The sequence below is a fragment of the Zosterops lateralis genome (assembly GCF_965231275.1).
Source record: "Zosterops lateralis genome assembly, chromosome: 2".
Taxonomy (NCBI): Eukaryota; Metazoa; Chordata; class Aves; order Passeriformes; family Zosteropidae; genus Zosterops; species Zosterops lateralis.
The window spans coordinates 71,148,817-71,171,648 of record NC_139763.1 but is presented as its reverse complement, the minus strand read 5'-3'; the positions used below and the strand labels follow the sequence as shown (position 1 = coordinate 71,171,648).

The window sequence follows — 22,832 nt, the reverse complement described above, 5'->3', positions numbered from 1 at the left end:
AGAAGACACCTTTATGCTCTGCATGAGCTTGGCAGCCTGTGCCATGCACATCCACCACTTACCGCATCAATGATAACAGAATGGGGAGTCCGTCCCGTGAAGACATAACCAAGTTTTTTTGCTCCTTTCACTAACGCTCCTTCATCTGCCAAAACAAACAAAAAATGCTTGAATCTAACCTGGTATGGTAAAGAGGCCTCCAAACCCCATATTTAAATACGGCAGATTGCCAAAACAGAACCACTTTTCCCATGTACTCCCATCTATAGGGATGTTAGAGTAGTTCTGCACACCCTTCCACAAAAACATTCAACATTTTAGTCCTACAAAGGCCATGCAATATCAACTACACAAACAGGGTACTCAATCTGTATAAAATATTCTGTAACTACTGAAGCAGTGAATTCTATTCTTGTGGAAGCGCTATACTTTTCCACATGAAAAAGGGGAAATACCTGTTCTAAAAGCGAGATCGAAGCTCTGTTAACTTTAAATTCCTACAATATGCATCTAATCCATTTTCTACTGGGAAGGCACTAAGTTCAGGTACTACAAAAATACAGAACTGTTTCCTGAAGACTCTACTGGGCAGTGTTTTTAAGAGCCCAAATAATAGAGCCACAACACCTGTACCTCCCATAGGCAATTACAGACCCTCCTCAGGGAGCAAGTGTCATTGAGCACAACCACCATATGGGTGGGTTTAGTGCCTAATTCAAGCAACCCTCATGTCTCTACAGCTCCCTTAGTCCCCTCATGGTTCACCACACTGACCAGAACTTCCTCCTATGAGTTATTCATCCTACTTTTCAGACACTCTTTTAAGACATAAATAAGAAATGAAGCTGCTTCATCATGCAATACACCACTACAGCAATTCTAGAAAGATCTTCACTAACAGAGAAACTCAATGGAGAGCAATATTTCCCAATCTGGCCCCGCCTAGCTCTCCGTGCAAACTGAAAGGAGTAAAAAAATGGGTGAAGGGCAGGCCTGAATACTGCCAAGATTCTGGAGGTTTTGGTTGTATCATGTATCAGCACTTAATAGCTACCTATCTTGCTCTAAGCAGATACTAGATCAAGAAAGACAGTTTGTAGTCATGCCAATAAAGTAACTGCTCATGCAGAAACAAATCATTACTTCCTACACACTCGAAGTCTTTTACTTTCACCCTATAGAAAGAGCAGATGGTCTTATGAGCACAGAAGGGATCCGAAGCCCAGCCCATCTCTAAAGAAACATCATGGACTATATGGTTTTGTAGGAAGTATTCCAAAACAGCATGTACTGATTACAGAAGATGCCAGATCTACTACTAGCATTGTGGGGGACATCCTGCTTTCAAAATCAATGACCTTTGAAATGACCTAGAAGTTTATGGACCTTCTTTCCATCTACCTCTGCTCCTTCAACTCATTCCCTTCCCTCTCAAAAATGAAAGCAACAACCAACCTGGAGAGGAGGCCTGGTAGATGATTGTATTTCCTTGTCTCTCAGGAACAACAGTATGACACACAGCCAGCAGTGTGAGGAACTCCTGTATATGTACAGCTGTGGGCTAGACAGGACACCAGGAGAGTGAGGTTTAGCATTGCACACAGACTGAGGAACCTGTTCATTAAACTTAGACAATCTCTTATATGCCACAAATAAAAAAATCCCCAAAACATAATCTGTTCTCCATTTATAGCAGTTGTTTTGACCTCAGAACACCAAGACAGAACAGTTCAGGGCCAGCATTGATGAATTACAGAGCTATTGATAAAGACCTCATTTAAGTTGCAGAGAGCTGAGAAGGCTGAGTATTCCCGCGTTCCTCACCCATAAAAGCATTATTTCTTTAGCAACCCAAGCTTCATATAGGCAAAGACATTTGCCACAAGCTGATGACAATCTAGCAACAGGAAATACTACTAATGGCAGCTTCCAACAGATTGACAGCAACCAGAATTAAACTTGCTGCAACTGCACCCTTAGTGATGAACATCCAGAGCTAAGAGCAGCTGAACAGCCAGAGGAAGGCAACATTATGTGTCCTTCCAAAGGCACCCAGCATCCAGCCAAGCATAAAATTAATCAATGGTCCCTACACATTCAGCATCATGAGAACATTCAACATAAACCACTGCTCCAAAATGCTAAAACAGACACCAGGTCTGCAACTCAGCAAAGTCTGCACTTAAATCACAGGTCTCTAATCAACCAATTGTGGCAAGTGCAACCTTTAGTGATGCAAAATTAAGTCCCTCATCCCATTCTTCCCTCCTTTCCAGCCCTGCATCTGGCACAAGATTTACAGTCTCATAGCAGTCAGGAAGAGCATTCAGACGCCCAGCTCACAATCTGGCCTACTAACTTCATCCACAATTCACACAGATCTTTAAGATGCTTGGCTGAAACAGCTGAAGTGAACACATGGTTCTCCTTCACCAGCTCTGCTATATCCATAACATCCACAGGTGGTAGCATCAGTGTCTTGCATCACAGCAGCCATTTGTTCAATGACTCAGACATGAACTTTAGTAGTTCTACCTTTGCAGAAAGCCCCACTTGACTTTGCAAACTCTCAAAGAACTTTTGCATATAAAAATATCATTTAGGTTCAAAAGCTTTCATTACCACAGCATATGCACTGGCAATATGAAGGCTTAATTTGCAGGAAGTAAACTACTATGAAAGCCACAAAACCTTGTCAGCTGGCAAACACTGTGGCAATGTGTGTAAACAAAGTAAGCATATCAGAAAGTAGTGTAATAAAAAGACTGAAGATCCAAACCCTATATTTTTGTTTTACTGCATGTACTTCACCATAAACATTTTCAAAGTAACTGTTTCACTCAGGACCTTCACCTTTGGATACTGAAACTTCCAAATTTTATGGTCTCATGCACTAAAATAACAAGAGTTGTTGCTTGTGATATACTGGGGTGCAGAGGCTGTGCTCAGGAAAATGAACATTTATTTACACACTACTAAGTCCACAGCAAATTACAGCCAAGAGGTTACTGATGTTCCATCATTTCCAGTCAAAGTAATGAAAGTTTTATCTCCATGTCAAAAGGCACAGCCTGTCAGATTCTCTCTTCAGCATCTGTTGCTGCAGACCTTTGATGTCCATCTTACACTTTTATCACCTAGGCCCTTAATAAGCTCTCATAGTATGTGTCCTATCAGCTGGAAACAACCTGTCTCCAGTAATGACATGGGTTTTAATCCTTCCTAAGTATGTATTTATGTTTTCAAGCCAGCAACATAATTTGCTGCTGTCTTGGTATTTTCACAGCTCACAATCTATTAGAAGGCAAACTTCCAATTCTGTTGCAAGACATCACCAGAGGCCCAGCTTATCACAACAGCTCCTCCACACAGCTGTCATTTGTTTCCTTTCTATATTGTTCCAGCACTGACAATATTTGTTGCACAGACATGAATCAGGGTAGAGCATTCAAATTCCTGCTTTGGACCTGTGAACAGAAAACCTGTTAATGGCTTCTGTGGCAAAGTATCCCTTCCAATATGCTGACTTGAATCCCAGCACAGGACAGAAGTCCAATAGCTCAACCAATTCTGCCTTATTACTTATTTTCCTCTCTCAAGTCTGACATCTCAGTAGTCAATTTCTTGCTGATGGTCTCTGTGAGACGTTTCTTGCCTGTTCATGTGTTAAGGTCAGACTTATTTCTTCCTGCCCCATTTTCTGTTCTCTACTTATCTGTAGTTGGAAGAAAATTTGCATATTTTAATCTCTTATTTATCAGTCCACAGATCTCATTTTAAGTGCCTTCCTCCCTTATTTTTCTCCCTGTGTGCCAACAACTCTGGGTGAAAGCCATTGCTTCTTCCTTTGTTTGTTTGGATTTTTCCCCAAAATTCCATGAAAAAACTAGTGTACAAACATCTACACAAGTAATATACTCCACTGGGTGAATTACTTTGTTTGCTGCCCCTACTAACTGAGAACCACACACACATTGCAATGGTCTCCCACATCTGGAAGCAGTTTCTGGATTGTTACCTACAAAGCTCTATCCTCAGTGAAAGCAAAGTTTAGCTATCTAGTAGGCACAGCACTATCCATTATCAAGCAGACTGCTGGTCAGAAAGCAAGTTTTTATTCCTTCATGGTTCCTGTATTTAGAGGAACACAACACTGAGGCAAGGCTCAGTCTTTTGGGGAGAAAATTGCACTGTACAGAGCTTCATTTCTGCACATGCCACGCATGTCCTTACCCGGAATCTTCATTCTAAAGACAAATTATTTTTCTCAACTGCTAAGAATCTGATAAAATTACAAGGAATTTGTATGTGAAGTTAGAGATATATTCCATCTTTCCTTTAATTGTAGCAGTATCAGATCAGTGCCTCCATTTACGGTATTTCCAGGTGAACAGGACTGACAGTTTTTTGAGCAAATGGCCTAGAAATGGCCAGTGGGATATTAAAGCACAGTCTAACAACCTGAGCTTACTGCTTTGCATGCAAGTGGCACATTCTGGCATGGAAAATTGTGAAAATGCTTATGTACTTAATTACCAAGGAGAATTACGACTCACCATCTTAAAAAGATATGAACTTGCTAGCATTTAGTTCATTAAAGTATCTGGAGAGCAGTGTGAGGATCCAGCCATGCTGGACACCTCCAGAACAAAAAAGCTGGCAGGACTGGAGGAGACCAAGATATTTCAGGCACAGATTGAGAGAAGACATTAAGCAGCTTTTGAATATCAAGAGAATTAAATGCAAGTTTATCTTGTCCAAAACCAATGAGATATGGCCTATAATTAAAGATACTACCTTGTACTTGAACAAAAGTACTGAAGTCCCACGCACAATAAGAACAAAAGCAGACAGAAGAAAAATATATTGCATGAAGTTCTAACAATTTAATTGTGAGCTATAAAATGATGTGTTTGGACAGTTTTCCAGCAACCTGAACTAGAGCCTCCTATAGGCTTTCATCACCTGAACATGTTTTTTTCCCCCTACTGTATTTCAAATCCCAGTTAGCCGTGATACATCTTTCTGGTTCTGCTTTCCTATGGAATTAGTAATCAGCTAATGTTAGCTGTCATTTCAACAAAGCCTGATGAGATAATAGCCTCAGTTCCCACACACTACACAAGAATAAGCAGATGTGTTGTGAGGTCTCAACAAACACTTTCAGTGTGGTAAAGGCTCAATGTGAGCACAACAGTTGTCTGTTCTGCCTCGCCAGCTGCTAAAGTACTTGTGACACGTACTCACTGAACCAATTCAGGCATCTGCAGCTATACCATGTTGGCTGCATCTTGGCCAAGAGATAATTTGGGGCCACAGAAGAAAGTTCATGGGCAAACTGAAATTCACAGATGAAGTTCAGAGAGAAACCCGGGACATACAGGACTCTAGGATGAGAGCCAAGTCTGTTAGTTCCCTCACTTCTTGACCTCCTTCCCTGCTCTCCTATCATCCGTGTAAAACGTAACCCCACATCAAACAGGCCTGCATATCTGTGCTGGGTTCATTCACAGGACATATGAAACTAGCAAGCACCAAGACCATCTAGCATATTCACCAAACATTCCTTCTAGTCTTAGGAAAAAAATGGATTTTTTCATATTAGACTAACAGTTCATTTTCTCTACAGAAACAAGACAGCATCATACACTTGGTACAGCTGCACAGTTCATCCAACAGAAGCCAACAAAGAAAAAGCACAGACAGACAAAGCTTGGTACTTTCTTCCACATTAAAATGCCAGAGCAGCCAAGACAAACCTCCAGAGGTTTTCAAGACAAGTTATTTTTCCCTGGAACAATTCCTACAGGGCAGTAATTCTTTAACTGCTGCTCAAAAGTGGACTTGGCTATCAGTCAGCCCTTACACACCAGTGGCCCAGAAGAGCTATGAAATTTAGAGGTGATGCAGGATGCTAAAAATCTTCCTAGCAGATGGAAGACAGTCTCATGAGTACAAGTACATAATTTTTTATTTTCAACCTGGAAAGAAAATTACTTGGCACTGAGACAGTTCTAAACTAACACTTGTGACTGAACTGGAAAAATAAAAAGGATTAAAATCTTCAAGACCAGAGCAATGAACACTTAATGAGAGTTTGTAAGAGATCCCACAGCTTCAGCTGCAAAAGGGCAAATGTTTGGAGAGAATTAATTGCCCAGCTACAGCACCATCTAACTTCACTAGGTAGCTCATGCTAGAACACTTCAGTTTTTCACCACAGTTCACTAAATGAGTAGAAATTGAGAGATATCTGCAAATGGCATCTAGAACTATCAGCTGTAAAAATTAAAATACAGATTTTTAGATAGAAAGAAGCAGTTTATGCATCTCAGCAGCTGACCTAATGCAAAAAAAAGCTAGAAAGACCCTTCCCTCTACCATTATCTTGGAATTCAGCCCTCCTCTCACCCATAGCCTGACAAATACACCCCAACATGCTCAGCAAACTGCCATAAGCAGTCCTTGCATTCCCATGCCTTGTGCTAAATCACCACTTGCCAGAGGGTGGCACCCATTCCTCCAGTACAGTCAGGCTGTGAAAAGTATTTTTGGCCTACACAGGGTACTTCTCATTAGGCAGTAATTTCCCCACTGATTGTCTGAGGGCTGAGTTAACACAATATGCTCAGCCCAACAGCCACCTGTGCAATGAGTATCAGAAATCAGTATTTGTCTGTTTAAGTGACCAACAAAAAGGAAACTGGACACAAAAAAGTTCAGCATAGAAGACTTCTAAACTGTCTAGACAAAATGACACTTAAGGAAGCTACCAAAATCCCTTATTTGCCTGCTACAACAGCATATATTTCTTCTATCTCCCAAAGCAGAAACTACCCAGACAAGATCAAATAATTAGGTAGCTCCAAAATAAGGGGCCATCTCAAGGCTAGGTGGGAAACTCCATCTCACAGCTTATTTGAGATACGTCCCTTCTGCTGAGTCCATTAAAATACACCAAAGCATTTTTCTCTAAGCACACCTAAAGCAGCAGCAGTCAGAAAGAGCTCAAAGACAATTTATCTGCAGTCTACACCTAAATCAGAATGAATATCTGGAGTCAGCAACTGGCATAAGCCATAACTGTAGCCATAAATGAACAAACAGGATACAAAGGAACAGGACAATGCACAAATCTTGGCTGCAAGTCATGTTCAGTGGGAAATCCTTCCAGTGTACGTGACTACAAGAGCCACACAGGAAAACAGAGCACTGTCCTGAGAGGGTCACCTTGCTGGAGGTTAGAGCACAGGAGACATCTTTAGGCTCCATCTCCCTGCAGAATACATAGTGTGACACCAAGTAATTATTCCCTTAAGGACTTCACACCATGCTGCAGTTCTTAAGTACTGCACAGCAGAACAGAAAGTAAAGCTTTCCCGCACACAAACTGTATACTGCAACTATATTTTAGATGCTCATACTAAACTTGACCAGCCCAGTTACAGAAGCTACACTGTCTAAGGAGAGCAATCAGCTGATTGAGGTTGTGCTTGCCAATGCTCAGACCTCATACTGTGAGACAGCCTGCAGAGAACAAGGGTCATGCCTTTTGGCAAGTGAATTAATTGTCTGGTGTCCACTCAGACACTTCATAGCCACATGATTTCCAAATAAACAATGAACTGTGACTGTAAAGACTAGGTCCCTTTAGGACTCAACAGCTAGGCTAAGACTACTAATCATTAAGGGGCTCATGCCAAGCTTGAATTTGCAATTAATTCCCATCTCTTACATCCTTTACATAACTAGCATTCCAAACACTTGCAATACTTAAAACTCATTCAGAACCACCTTGTAATGCTACAGATTACAGTCAAAAATGGTAAAGATGTTTTAACACTCCAAATAGTTTTTCTTATAAAGAATTTTCATTTCTATCATAACTTGTTACAAAGCACTATCTTCTGTATACAACAGCATAGATGAAGCTGCCTTATAGGTAGCTAGAATCCATATCCATGCCACTGCTTCTTTAATTCAATTGTAAGAATTCAATTTAATTCAAGTGGGCTGAAAGGCGTTGGAAGGAGCTATTTTGATTCCAATTTACCCCCTCTGTGCTTGCATGACAGACTCACAGAGCAGACTTAATCACGCAAATAGATTTGTTCAGCATTCAATTCCAGACAAGCCTAGAATAGGGCGTTTAAGAGGCGTGATATTCAAAGAGCAGACTTACGTGATCATTTTCAATGTTTTGCAGCAGTCTTGGGTCATCAAATTCACACGATTCACTGGTGGAAGGAGGTAGCTGGCTGCAGAGCAAAACAAGCATATTCAAACAAGTGGCAACATTGCCAATCTTAGTACTTCAGCTATTTTCTTGGGAAGCAGATTTAAGAAGCAGAGACTCCAGTGTCCTTGAAAGCATTGTGAAAAGATCATATGAGTAATGCAGCAAGTGCTGAAAATGAACACCAGCAAGAAACTCAAAATGGTTACAGCTGACAGTGTATTTCAGACGATTCAAGTGTCAATGCAACTCCTGGGACAGATGTAACAACAGTAGCTTTTAAGCATATTTAAGATAAATAGATTTCAGGGCAGCTTGCTCATAAAATAGATCGAAGTTCAGTATCTCTAAGTTGCCTCCCTAGTCAGAGCATTCTGCTTCAAGCTGATCCCTGGAGGATTTTAAGTCTGTGTACTCCAAGTAAGTACAGAGAAAAAACTTTCACAGAACTGAATAGAAAAGAAAGGTACAAGGAAACAAAACACAGCAGTGAAAGAAACAGCAATATATTGGAAGAGGGATCCATAGAAATTACATCTCAGCAGAAGAAATGTATCATTTTATCGCCTTCCTAAAACATGATCATAAAAATAAACTGGACCAGTGGAGAAGCCCAGCTCAGCTCATCACCAAGTGCTTTTCTAACAGCCTTCAGTATTTACCTGTTTCTTGGGTGGGAATTCACTTCTTCCCTATATTTACCATTTAAATCCATGTCAGTCCTCTCTGGCTATTCCCCTCCTTCCCTATAATCTCAACATGCTTCACTGACACCTGTGTAACACCTCTGGGTCTTCACTCATTTCTGTGGAATGGGACAGACCCATCACCTCTATTCATTAAAGTTCCCAACAAAAAGGAGCAGGGTTCTCTGGACATGATAGGCCTACATGTCAAGCTCTCTCTCAGTTTAATTACTAAAACATGGCATTTTAATAAAGAAGTCCCTTTTTTTCTCATTGTCAGGCCCAAACTTAGTGATTGCAAAGAGCAACATTCAGCCTCTAGCTAGGGGTAAGGTTCATATAAAGTAGGTTAATTTTAGCTTTTGACTGTCTGCAAGTATAAATAAGCACTGAATTAGCATCCCAGCCACCGCCTATTCCTCACCCCCTTCACATATGAAATCTCTATGCAGAAGAGTAGATCCATCACCACCCACCACCTCTGCATTAGGCTCCCACTGGAAGACCATTTTACTCAAACACATTCCTCCCTTGGCCTTCTTCCAGTCCCAAATTGGAAAGCAGTCTTTATATAGATTGTACCCACTCTGCTATACAGAACACAAATATCTTGGAATGCATTTACCTGAAGTCTTCTGATGAACGTTCTCTTTCCAACTCAGGAAAGTGACTGAGGAGCAGAAAAAAGAAAAAGAACATTTATTCCACTTTAGTAACCAAAAAAAATAGGTAGAAGGCGAAGATCAATGAGTCATCCCACAAAAACATATGTTGGAACCATGGGTTCAGCTGTTCATACATTTGAATCAAATTTTCTGCCTTTTGAGGTATCTAATTTAGCTAACATGAAATTCAAAGGTTAACTTGCACCAAGATCTTAAGACTACCCATTTAACATGAAGCAAATACAAAGATTTAGATGACTCAAAGGGATCCTTTTGATAGAACAGGATAAAAACAGTAAGCAGGTATCTCTCTCATGCAAGGAATATTAAGCTCTATGACTACAACTACGCTTCAACAAAATTCTGGTTCTTCTCAAGTCATAGAAATCTGACTGATAATTGCTACCCTTGGGCTACAACTTGTTCCCTCCTAAAAGGCCAGAACTTATTTAGCACTTCTGGTTTTGCTTAAATCATGAACAGGTAAGTCAGGAAGCAAGTTTCTTTGCTTCATGTGAAATAGTCCCCAGGTTTGCCTTTCATAATTTGTGCTGCAGGACAGGAAAAGGAAAGCTATTAATTAAGACCACAAATATAGAATATAAACTGAAGAACAGAATGTTCTAATCCTTTTCCAATATAAAATTTTCTACCAGGAGTAAGCACGTGTTGAGCTATAGAGTTTTTTAAAAGTCATACCTACCCATATGTCACTCCAGCAATACTGCATTTCTTAAAGTTCATGATATTGCATGTTAGAGTACCTGTTTTATCAGAGAACAGGTATTTTACCTGGAAGAGAAAAAACAAGTCTGATTTTCTACTTGCATAGTAACAAAACTCAAAGTAGAAAATAGGAAGATTCTCAGAGACATATTGCTCATATGTCACAATATTGGCCAATGCAGGCTTATTACAGCTTGATTTGTCTACCAAATCTACAGAAAAATAATCAGGCAAATTATTTAACTGCATAAATTCTTCACATCTAAATGTGGAAGGGCTCACATAGTAGGTATCAATTGCCAAAGCTCTAGTGTGGTCACTAGAGATGTACTTGGTTGTGTTACTTGGACATTTACCAAAACTTTCCACTGTACTAATCCCAAAGAGTGAGACTAGAAATGAAAACAAAGACTCTTAGGATTGTTGAAGGATCCTGGAATCTTACACACTGAAGACATTCTTTGTTTCAAAGATCACCAGGAATGTTTGGGGATTTTTTTTCCCCCACTATCTATAAGCAGAGAATATGCTACAGTTAGTCCAACTGGTATTCTGCAGGCAAACAAAAGCTGTTTTTTCTGAGGTCCAGTCATAAACAGTCCTGAAGTACACAACACACAGCCACAATCAGCACTGCCCACAGTAATTATCTCTTAATGGAAACAGTGACTTTAAGGTAGAACTTGGAGCATCAAAGCAATGTGACTGCTTGGAGCATTAGCAGTTCCAAAATTCCCACCTTCATTGGGCCACAACTAATTGCCAGTTAATACCACAGTTGTACCTCTGCACCGGGTAAGGCTTTCACATAGCAACATGTAGGAAGGGATGGTGATAACACAAAACAACTTGAAGACCAAAATAATTTGACTAGATTTAGAAGAAGCTTCTCCTCTATAATTGCCATTCCATTGAAGACAGTGCACTATAGTACTTGCAAGGTGATCCTATAGCTAGTTATGCACTACACTGCTCCCAAATACAGCATTGGAAATCGAGTCTTAGCAAGCCAGAAGTCAAAGAGGGTACCCAAACTTCTGAGGAATTTTAAGTCATTAATAATTTCACCATAGAACAAAAATATTAAGGGCACCTGTGAACATATAATTCAATTAAAGAACAAAATAATCAGTCTAGTTACACAGAATCACTAGTAAGTCATTCCTGAAAACAACATACGGGCCACCAACATCCTTTACTTCAGGCAAAAATAGCACCATAATTTGGAGGTTGATAACTTCACATCAAAGTGATTTAAACAGAAATCAAATTTCATCATTCATAAGAAAAATGCCGATCAGATTAGGCAGAAAGAATATTGACTATCCCCCTACTGAGCAGGACATTATTATGCATTTTAAATATATAAATTGATGGTCAAGAGAAAAAAGCTACCATTTCTCAACAGTACTACAAAATTCCAATAGCAAAGTCGTATTTTCCAGTAAGCTTGTTTTGGGAAGCCCTTCCAGTTTGAAGAAACATTATTTGCAGAATAAAAAAACCCACAACAACTAGAAGTTAATAGACAGTTATCTTTATCTGAAAACAATATATAAAGGCTAAAAGCAGCATGATATCTAAATTAGGAATACAACTGCATTCTTTTTACTTGCATCTCCTGTGAAGTATTCAGAAACATCAAAAACTAAAACAGTCTAGGCTGTTGGCCTACTCTTCAGTCATGTTTAGCCCTGTATGTTCTGTTCTGATATAGACAGCCAAAATCACAGAGCATCTCTCTCTACCTCTGAGAATAAAATTTAGAGTGAACATAAGAAATAGTTTCAATTCCTAAACATAAAACTGTCTATATGACATTACATTTAATCCTGTGATATCTAATTATTTCACTTGTAAGACTCAGACTAGAGAAAATAAAAATGTCCTATTAACCCAAGCCACAGAGCAACAAAATAAAGCTGATTTGCACATCTTGCATAAAACTTGTACATCTTGCTCTCCTACCTTCTCTCTTGAGAAAATACATCACAATCATGACACTTAAGAAAATGTTATCTTACCTGCCCAAGTTCCTCATTAAGGTTTGAGGTTCTGGCCATTGCAGGTGTATCTGTTTCAGGGTAATACATATCTATGTCCTGAAATGAGAACAAAATTAAGACTTATGTTATGCAAATTAAGCACTAAAGTGTTTAATTAGTCAGCTTTAGTCAGCTTTAGTCAGCTCCAACTTGGCTTGACTGTCTTAATGCTATGAGCAACCATTCTGAATGCTTGAGACAAACACCATCCCAGGATTAATATGGGTGTCTTTCCAAAGTAAATCTCCATCCTACACAGATATGAGAAGAGATTTAACTACAGGTAGTTAATAAACTAAAGGTGCAACAGAAAAAACCCAAACTTAGTACAGTAGAAAAGTTAATGCATTAGCCATCATAGGCATTCAGTTACAACAATCAGTTGCTCTGGCCACATCTATGAGAGGCAATTTTAGTGGCTCCATGAAATAAACTACTTCTGTTACTAAAAAGAAACAGCTGCTACACAAACCAAAGCAACTTCTCTGATATGAATCTCTACAACATTACAAGCAGCTCAGGGAACAGACATATTAAACTTCACTTACACGTGTTTTATAGGAACCTACTACATTACTCCAAGTCCAAAGATTAATGCATACCAACAAAAGGTATTTCTCTTGGTTTTGCCCAGCTTAAGAGTCATCACTACAGTATTTTTGGCCCACAACTTGAGAAAGACATTTTGAAGTCAAAGCTTCCCTGAACAGAGTGATCATTGTTTGGTTGCATGAGGCAGCACCAACTTATCTCCTTAGAAAATCATTATGGTCCATTCCAGAGATGACCTTAAGAATAGCCTCAGGATGTAAAAACAAAACAAAAAAACCCCAAAAATCCAAACCCCACACCTCCAAACAAGTCTAATCTTTCCCTCTGCTGTGTCTGAGAGAAGCTATAAGATACCAATGCGTCTTCATAAGACAATTACTGAACGTGAGTCAGCAGAAAGACCTCCTTCAACCAAGAGCTGAAACTTCCTTCTCATCCTAAAAGCCTAAAATACAAGTCATCATTCGCACAGGAAACTTTCCTGTGACTAAATCTTTTAATTTCCTGTGAAACACAGAACTGATATAGAATAAATCCTTAGTTTCCCTCTGCCGTTCCCAGAAGTTGCATCAGAAAAGTAATTAGAAAATCTTGCTAAGATGTTAAGTGGGTTTTTATTTTAAATGTCAACATCCAGAACTGAGATACACTCATTCTTGCTACTTACCCAATTTATAAAAAGAGCCTGAGTAAACTTGACAACTTCCAATGTCACCAGAAGGCTGATTGGAATAAGGTTGTTGTACAAGATTATAAACGTCAGCAGATTGTATCCAAAGTTGACAGACAGCATTTCTGTGGATCAAAAGACACAGGACATTAGCAGACAAATCTGAATGGTATAGGCACAATCATGTTTAAGGAGTTCACTTAATCAGATTTAGCAATGCTAAAATAATCAGCTAGTATGTTGATGTCTAGTGTAAGGGCCATTTTAATATTGATTTCAATAGTAGATAGATAAAACACCCACAGAACACATGCATTTTATACCAGGTGAAGAAGGGCAAGGTTGGTGAGGCTATATATAAAAGAATAGAACACTTTCTGAACATTTTTTGTAGACAGATGGTGAGATGTACAACATTCCCCACTATAACCCAATTTAGACATTTATCTAGTGTGTCAACTGCCCAATTAAGAGCCCCCAACATCACTAATAATATAACCATCCTTCAGAAAGTGCCTACTTGCCTTAGTGGAGTTAGGAAACAAAAAATAAACACTGAAATTAGTTCTAAGATCTGACAGCATTGACAGAATTGAGAATTTACCCTTATTAAAGAAATCAATGAGAACAGGTTGACTGTTAAACAGTTGACTAGTACATGAACTAAGGCAGCCTGCTTAAGCAAAGAAGCTGTTATTAATAGTAACAACACTGGGCAACTTGCCCAAATAAGTCTACCATCACAACTGGTCCTAAAGGGAAGGAGAAGCATTTATAGACAGCCAGCAGGAATGTACAAGGCTCAGCAGAGACACAGGATGGAGGTTCCTGTTAACGGTGCTGCCCACAGCCTCTCTTTACAATCACAGTCTCCACATTTGTATGCTCTCCACTTCCCTAGAAACTTAGAGAGGCACATCAGTCAGCATACTGAGCACCCAGCACAACAGGGTCAGAGTCCACAACTAAGGATTTTCAGCATTACAAGTTAATTAGAAGTCAGGGGAGCAAACTAGGAGGAGATAGAATCCAGAGAAAATTCCTGAAGCCTAATAAAGATTAGAGTTTGGACAAAGGCACCTCAAAGTGTGAATACACCCTAATTCCATATCTCTGATAAGTTTACAAAAAGCAGAAGCATAGCATGCTTGGTACTGGAACATTTCCCAGTACAATTTTTACAGAGAGGAGATATTTAACCAAAATTCAACATCTACCTACCTAACCTGAAAAAGTGTCTTTCCTGTGTCTGGCAGTTACAGAAGGTACAGAAATTGTGCATTCAATTTACAAAAAAGCATCTTTACAGGCTATAATGTTATCCTAGTCTATTGCAAGTTGCACCTGTTTTATATTGCAAGTTCAAAAGTTCATTCCATTCATCTTTTCCAGTATTACTTCAGTCATTGGAAAGCACAAATTTAAACTTACTCATTAAAAAACAAGGAGGAGAGTAGGCAAGAAATTCTGAAAGTTGCTGATACTGCTACAAGAAGACATTGCAACTACCAAAACCCAGAGTCAAATATCTGGCATTTCCATGCTTTTCCTAAGTGATCTCTTTTTCCATTACTACCACAACTACAAGTCTTAAACTGCAGAAGATACACTTGCCATCTGTTTTGCATCATCAGCAGACAAGCCATTTGCAGTTTGTGATAACTGCTTGAAGATCTGCATCTCAAAAGCATCTAAAATGCTTTTAACACCACATTTTATAGCTAATGTAACCTCCTCAAAGTCTACTGGGGAGTATTTAATTGTTCACATCCATCTTTAATAACGAACTAACAAGTTTGAGGACTAAAAATGAAATCAAGTAAAACCCTTCAAATAACCATGCTAAGAGATCAGTTTTTTCACAACAAAGAAACATAAGCCAAAGACACAAACTTTACCTAATAAATAAGAATTGTGACATTTAGCATTTCAATTTTCTCTGAAAGACCAGATCAGCATTTCTGACCAAAGTCAACAGAAATTCTTTGCATCTGCATACAAACATAAAGCTGAAGTCAGCATCAGACTGATACTCCCCATCCTGCAGTCAAATACAGTCAGACACACGTAAGACTGCAGAATATGACCTCCCCTGAGAAAAAACTTGCGTATAGTATCTCCACAGAGATAAAAGAAGTGAACAGCAGTATCCAAGAGTAACTCTTGTCCCTCCTCTGTTTCTGTCCTGCTCCCTGGGTGCTAGCCCAGTGATATTTACCTAACTTTTAGAAGCCTCACTGGGAAGTTCACTTACATCAGCCTATTCTCAAAAAACCAAAAATATTAGGTCATCAAAAAACCAGCAAGATGTGGGGGGGTTGTTTCTTATTTAATACATTGATTCAGTGAAGGTAAGAGCCTGGCTGGCCCTACAGTCAGATACATCACTGGCTCAGTGCCTGCATACTCACTGTTGGAGCCAAGGTACCAGACGACTTCGCCGTGTGTTCTGTTCCATAATAAGGCACCTACAGAACTCACAAGGGCCATTACCAGGAGAATACAGAACAAAACCAGGATCTGCATGTTGGTCACTTTCTCCACATTTGATCTCTTCAGAGGTGCTTTGGTTGAATTCTGAACAGCAGCAAGGAAAAAAAAAAAAAAAAAAAAAAAAAAAAAAAAAAAAAAAGGGAGAAATAACCAGGGAATGGCTTTTACAAGAGAAAAATGCAGAAGCAAATAGAGTCTTTACTTTCAAAGTCCATTAGAGCACCTGCTGTCCATCCCACTGATGGTCAGCAGCATTGATCAACATGTTGGTGGCCTCTCCAAGCACACCCTGATATTAAGGCAATACAGGACTGTTGTCTTAATCTAATTATCTCCATGATTATTACTGTCCTCAGCTGTTAAGTCTCAGTTTAAAACCTCATCCAGCTACCACATAAATTAAGATGTAAGTCAGTTCTCCTTACATATTGAACTGCTTTCACTTTAGTGCGTGTTTGCACATGTGCACATGCAAACTGGAGTATACAACAGACCCCTGTATTCCTCAAAGCCTCCAGGCCTTAAACAACTATAATGAGTCAAACCATTCCATAAAATCAAGTCAATGACAACAAGAAGACAGGAAAGATGACAAACTTCTATCAAAACATACCCTTAATCCCTTTAAAACCTTTACCTGCATGAGTTTTGTATCATGTCCTGTATACACAACAATACCCAAGACCCACTGAGTGTTTCTCAGTTGTGCACCTCTCAGCAAGATCTGATCTGGACCAACAGGAACTGGGCTGCAAAGGAAGATGATCTTTCAATTCTTGGTAACAATTTAAAGAAGATAGTTCTAGTCCCAGCCTTACTCCCCAGTTAATAATAAAAACAACCCCAAACAACATGAGGAGAAGAATGTAATAGTAATATAATGAGCTTAGATTGCCTACACAAATGAAGAAAGCACTGAAACCTTTGTAAGACTAATTCCTGCTAAAGCATAGTAGGGCAAAGGTACTCCAGTTATCCAAAACTTGAGAACTTATAAGTCATAAATAAGCTTATTATGCACTTGACCTTAGCTAGTACATTCTCTCTCACATCAAGGACAGAGAAGCACTGAACTTGCAAAGATACCATCCATTTCAATCACCCTATATCACATACACCATTAAATAAGCATTTGAAAAAGCCAGTATTAACCACATGACTTCCAAGTGGGATGCAAGTCATCATCTGCTATTCTTGCACCGAGCTGCCCAAGGAACATATGTTTGGTGAAGGAAAACAGGTACTGCCAAATAAAACATGTATGTTCCTACCCACCTTTCACAATCTGTGAATTTGAGTACTAAAACTACATACTTTTCTTTCAAGTGTTGTAGAAACCAAAGTCACCCTGACAAGGCCTCTAGGTTCCAGGATCACTTTTCTCTACTAATCTGACCTTGGTGCAGCCTTTGGCTCTTGTTGAAAGGGAAAGGTTTCCATTTCCTCTGTGTATCTTGTGTAACAAGAACACTCTAAAACCCCTAACCATTTCCTTGAGCCCTTCTCTTTACATGTGCCTTTTAATAAAATATCACCATTAATTACAAAGAAATCAATATTCCCATAACAAGCAGAAGGCTCTCTATGAAGACAGAACTGTGTTATCTTATACTGGCAGATGCTCTGATCAATAAATATTAATTAATACCCTCCTCTTCCCCACCAAAAACATGCATGTACTCAGAGTTACAGACTAAAAGAAAAGAGAAAACATTTTTCCTAACCAAATGAATTTGTGGCTTTGTTGTCAATACCTTTGACCATCTAAACGCAAGTTTCCAGTGAAGTCATAGAGATGGCGGTTGGGTCCTTCACATTCTATCCTCCCAGACACTTTCATCAACTCTTCCCTGGACTGGAGACTAGCAGTTTGAGACAAACCCTGCACAGAAAAATTCAAACTGATTGAGATTCTTAACAAAAACTGTTATTAGAAGTCAACCTAGAAAAACAGTGCTACCTTTTAATATCTACAAACGAAAATGTAATTAAATCTGTGGAGGCTTGTTAGTCAGGGTCCTGTTTTGATCTGGTGGGGGTTATTTTGTTGTTGCTTTTTTGGGGTTGGTTTTTGTTATGCTTTAGGGTTTTCTTTTTTATTTGCTATTCAATAGACCTTTCCTGCAAGGAAGTCCCATTATGGACACATATGAACCTACTAACAAGACAAACTCTCTACACAGATGTTTACATTACCTACATGATGTCTCTTTAACCAAGAGGAAAGCAACATCCACAAAACACGAAGTTGGATACGTGCAGGAGGAAGCAGGAGAAAAGCAGTATAAGCAGGTACAGCTTTTTTCCCAAAATATAACTGCACTGATGTGTTATGGCTGCTAAATACAGTCATTCTTAAGTGCAGTCTCTCTTGGGCTATAGGAGCCAATATGCTCTGATCCTGCTCAAGGATGTTAATGATCAGCCTGTCATGCAACTGCAAGCTAAAGTATTGTTACTCTACATCTGAGTGCATGCACAGCACCCGTCTGCCTTTCTATTAAAAGAGGAATCCATTTCGTGTTTCTTTTGCCAGAATTTGACTCCAAGCCCTGCAGGCCAGAGCAAGGCCATGGTTTTGTGTTTTAAACACGTCCTGAAGCAAATAAAATCTTACCAGAGCTCAAGACCTGACTTAGTAGACTGATCTGAAACAGTAAATCATATTTCTACAAACGTAGTAAAGAAGAAGCAAAGGTAGCTTTTTAAAAACAAGCTTTCTGTGTTTCAAAACCCTAATCCAAATACTTTTTTGAGATGAAAGAAGCCAAAGATTAACTATTTCTAAACACTATAATAAATAGTACTTCTTTAACAAAACTAGAAGGATCCAATTAAAGTTTTCTGCTTACCACAAGGAGATAATGAATTAACTTATATATATATATATAAAGATCCTTTTCAGCTTCTGCCTCTGCATAATGCTCATAAAATAGTACTCGTGACAGGAGAAGCTGCAACTCTCATCACAAACACAGCTGATTTTTTTTTCATGTACAGCTCTTAAAACCCCATTAACTAGATCTTCAGTAAAATACATCCAAGGTCTGTTTGATTTGTCTCTGCGGGCTTAAAATTCTTGCTCCAGGTTAGTTCCTTACACTTGCACATGATGTCTTACTGCTTGGGGTTTGTATCTGTTGAAAAGGCAAATTACAGCCACTTGAAGAAAGATGCTTTTTAAAAAACAACAAAAAAAGCACACATATTATTGCCATGCAAGCTAGATGCTGCTTCATAACTAATATTAAATACCTAAAAGAAAAAAAAATTAAATTCACTTTGTTTTACCTGTCGTATTTTAAGATTCGTCTCCCCATCGAGATTAGCTGTTTCAATATAGCACATGGCTTGTGGTTCACTGTAAGGAGTGTAAGATTTTCAATATTAAAACTCAGTACTTTTTTGTACACTACTTTTGCACTAATATAGTCCTCAACAGAATTCTTCAATGCACTTCAGAAGATAGAAAACTATACTGGTGGTCTACAACCATGAAAGCTGAAAGTACATATTTAACAGAGATGTCTTTTGATATTGTCACACAACAAACTACAGAGAAAGACAAGTCTAAATCAAAGATAGTAAGAATTCAACAAGTAATGATAAACTTAGACAACTGGAGGGGATTATTTTGAATTGCAATGCACTAAATTTCTTCCGATTGCAAGAGTTATGGATGAAAAAGCAAGTATTGAACAGTATAAAAAGGGAATATATTTGGATGAAGACAGTAATGCTGTCTGCTACTGAATTCTGTCTGTGGATTGAACACACAAAATCATGTCTGCAAGATTGTCTTAAAGTCATTTCCATCTTCCAGATATGTTTCTGCCCTTACCAACAGGAACAAAAATCTTCCTCCTAGAAGTGAATTTTCTATTAGTCAAGCTCTTATCTACATCTAAAAGAGGAGCTCTGCACAGCTAGCACCTGTGATAAGGAAGGTACTTCTACCAGATCTTTTCCTGACATACCACTCAAGATTCAAAACCTCTGTATAGCACCACCAGAACTATTCTTCTACCAACTGCCTTCTCAGGCTGCTAAGGAGTATCAGTTTCCTACCTGGATTCAAGAAAGTGCTTCTTCAGCATATCACTGCTCATACTCTTGATAAATGGTTAGTTTGTTTTCCAAAGTAACCAACGGCTCTAACAGCAAATGTACTCAATTGGCAGAATCAGTCAGTAATACAGGCTCCTTAGAACAACAATAATTAAGAAATGGACTGGTACATTTATAACACACTAAGAAGCTAGATTATTCTCTCCAATTAATTTTGCTTTGAAAAGAAAAAAAGGTTGAGTCTATTCTTTGTTTCCTCCTACACAAGCAATTTAAATCTGAACCCAAGAAAGACACTGATTAGAGTCCAGCTTGATTCCAATTTCACCTCTCTCAAACACCTTATCTACTACAACTGAAGTGGTTAGCTCAGGAGGAAGATCTTTTGCAATACAAATTCCTCTAATTTCCACAGAAATTATATGAACTGTGGAAATGAGAAATGTGGATGTGTTTCCATGCAAAGTTGTGTTTGAATTAAAATATTTTTCTTTCATGTAAATTCATTCTTTATGTAAAATTTGATGTCACCTTTTTGCTGTAAAGGGAAAGAGAGCCAAGATAAAAACAGCTGTCAATTTTACCTCTGACAATCACCTCAGACACAGAAAAACAACATATACAAGCAAAAGAACCACCCCCTTCAGAACATGCAGAGCTTTCTGGTGAACTGAGGACACTTAGTATTGACATTTAAAGGAATCATGGGAATAATATCAATTATAAAGCAGAGCTGCCATAGAAATTGCTATTTATTTCAAGCAAAGCTTCTCCCAAATCAACATGCTTTAGGTTAAATTCTCTAATTATTATGTGGTTATCAATGACAGCAGGTTAGTAGAAAAATGTAGAACAAAAAGCTGGCCCACACAGTTAAGAAATAAGTCAGAAGGGGGTTTTAGTATAATACATTAGAGAAGTTCTTAAGTAAAATACTCTTCAATGCTGAAACAGAAAATTATTTATGTCCAAGTTCAGCCTAACTGCATATTAAGTTGACAATTGCTTATTTAAGGTTTGGGGCTTGTTTAAAAAATACAACGTTGTATACCATGGAATGAAGGTACCTCTATCCTTCATCACGTGGTAATTTAAAAAGACTGAGCTTCTGTATATAGCTTAGAAGAAACTGAAACCTCCCAGGAACTGAACAGACAAGAAGGATGGAGCAGAAAATACAGGAGCCTGAAAAACAAGTCCCCTTAAAAGCTGGACCATGTAAGAGAACTGCAACCTAGAGACCACAGCAATCTGCAGTCATCATTGAAAAGCACACAGAGGAGGGAATTATAGAGGTGTTGTAAAGTTTGGTTATTAGAACCACATTTAAGAACAGGAGCTGTGTTGTGGTCTCTTGTTTAAACCTCATCTGTCTAAGCAAACTGTGGTCTTGATTCAGCCTCAAGTTGTTCTACATGATCTATAACCTAGACTAGCAGTCAAGTACCACTCAAATGCTTTTAGGAACTATGAGATCTTGACAAGTGAGAGGGCTGGACAACCACCAACCTTATGAAGTTTAACAAAGGCAAGTGCTGAATTCTCCACCTGGGATGAGGCAACCCTGGATGTGTGCATAGACTGGAGAGTAAGATGAGAGAGCAGCCCCACAGAAGGGGTCCTGGTCAATGGCAAATTCAACATGAGTCAGCAGTGCCCTGGCAGCCATGAGGGCCAAGTGTGTCCTGGGGGACATCAGGAAGTTGTCCCTTCTAGAAACACCAAACCAAGCAGGACTCAACAGGTTACTGTCGCTACCATGCTAGAGATGGGCCATACATGTGCTGTATCCAAGAGAAGAAGTGAACAAATTAAGTCCAAAAGCTATTTTGTCATTTGATGCCAACAGAGCTAGCCTTTCAGATTTACTGTTTGAAAGAGAAATCTTTCTGGGGGAACGCAGGAAAATATGCTGAATACTCAGTGAAATTAATTGGAAGAAAACTTAAGCTTCCTTATTTAAGTGGAGGAAAGCCATAGAACCACTGACTGCACAAAGCTCATGTTAAGCTTAGTCTTCCAACAAACTCATCAATACAGAGTATTATGTACCTGCAATTCATAAACTGAAGTTTTGAAAACACATTGTTTTAGAAGAGCCTATCTACAATGATACATGAAACAAAACCTAGTAAAGCCATGTTGTCATTATTGAAATTTGATTTTAGATGTGGAATAGAATTAGTGCTATCTGATGTCTGGTTTTATTAATAGCAAATACAGAGATTCAAGTCCTCTGCACCTCAGTTCATCAGACACATCACTTCCACACCCATTCAGGATACCTGGTAGATATTATGATCATGTCTGCTGGAAGATGTTGCCCATTGGTGACCTTCACAATATCGCCTACTGCTACCTGTGGTGGTCAGGAGTACAGTAGCATGGAAGAGAAAAACAAACAGTTCGCTCGTCTGGAATGTTAGTTTGTTATTTTCTTTCACCTAGCCAGAAGAACAGCATCATGCACAGAACAGCTAGAGACAGTGTTTCTGAAAGTCAGAGTACTTTTTACTGCAAGTTTGGAAATATCAATATCAAAGCCTTCCCTTTTCTGAATGCAAAGTAAACAATTCTGTAGAGAAAAAAAGGTAGATATACTAAATATGAAATTGGGAACTTCTGTGGCTTATATTTAATAATTTTTTTTTCTATAATTCTCTCATTATCCAAATTCAGAGGTTTTCTTTA

The 22,832-nt window shown here is 38.8% G+C and overlaps 1 protein-coding gene across 1 annotated transcript in view; it reads right to left on the bottom strand.

Annotated features, from left to right (window-relative positions):
- ATP8A2 (ATPase phospholipid transporting 8A2) overlaps positions 1-22,832 on the bottom strand; it is a gene marked incomplete at its 3' end in the record, with an annotated part of 287,257 nt that overhangs the window by 209,262 nt on the left and 55,163 nt on the right. Inside the window, exons 7-18 of the mRNA XM_083855240.1 lie at positions 22,427-22,500; positions 19,365-19,434; positions 17,828-17,955; positions 16,711-16,822; positions 15,992-16,157; positions 13,578-13,705; positions 12,338-12,415; positions 10,291-10,379; positions 9,548-9,592; positions 8,183-8,258; positions 1,456-1,561; positions 63-145 (exon numbers count right to left, since the gene is read on the bottom strand). Coding sequence (XP_083711366.1) covers positions 63-145; positions 1,456-1,561; positions 8,183-8,258; positions 9,548-9,592; positions 10,291-10,379; positions 12,338-12,415; positions 13,578-13,705; positions 15,992-16,157; positions 16,711-16,822; positions 17,828-17,955; positions 19,365-19,434; positions 22,427-22,500 — 1,155 coding nt within the window. The remainder of the gene's footprint in view (positions 1-62; positions 146-1,455; positions 1,562-8,182; positions 8,259-9,547; positions 9,593-10,290; positions 10,380-12,337; positions 12,416-13,577; positions 13,706-15,991; positions 16,158-16,710; positions 16,823-17,827; positions 17,956-19,364; positions 19,435-22,426; positions 22,501-22,832) is intronic.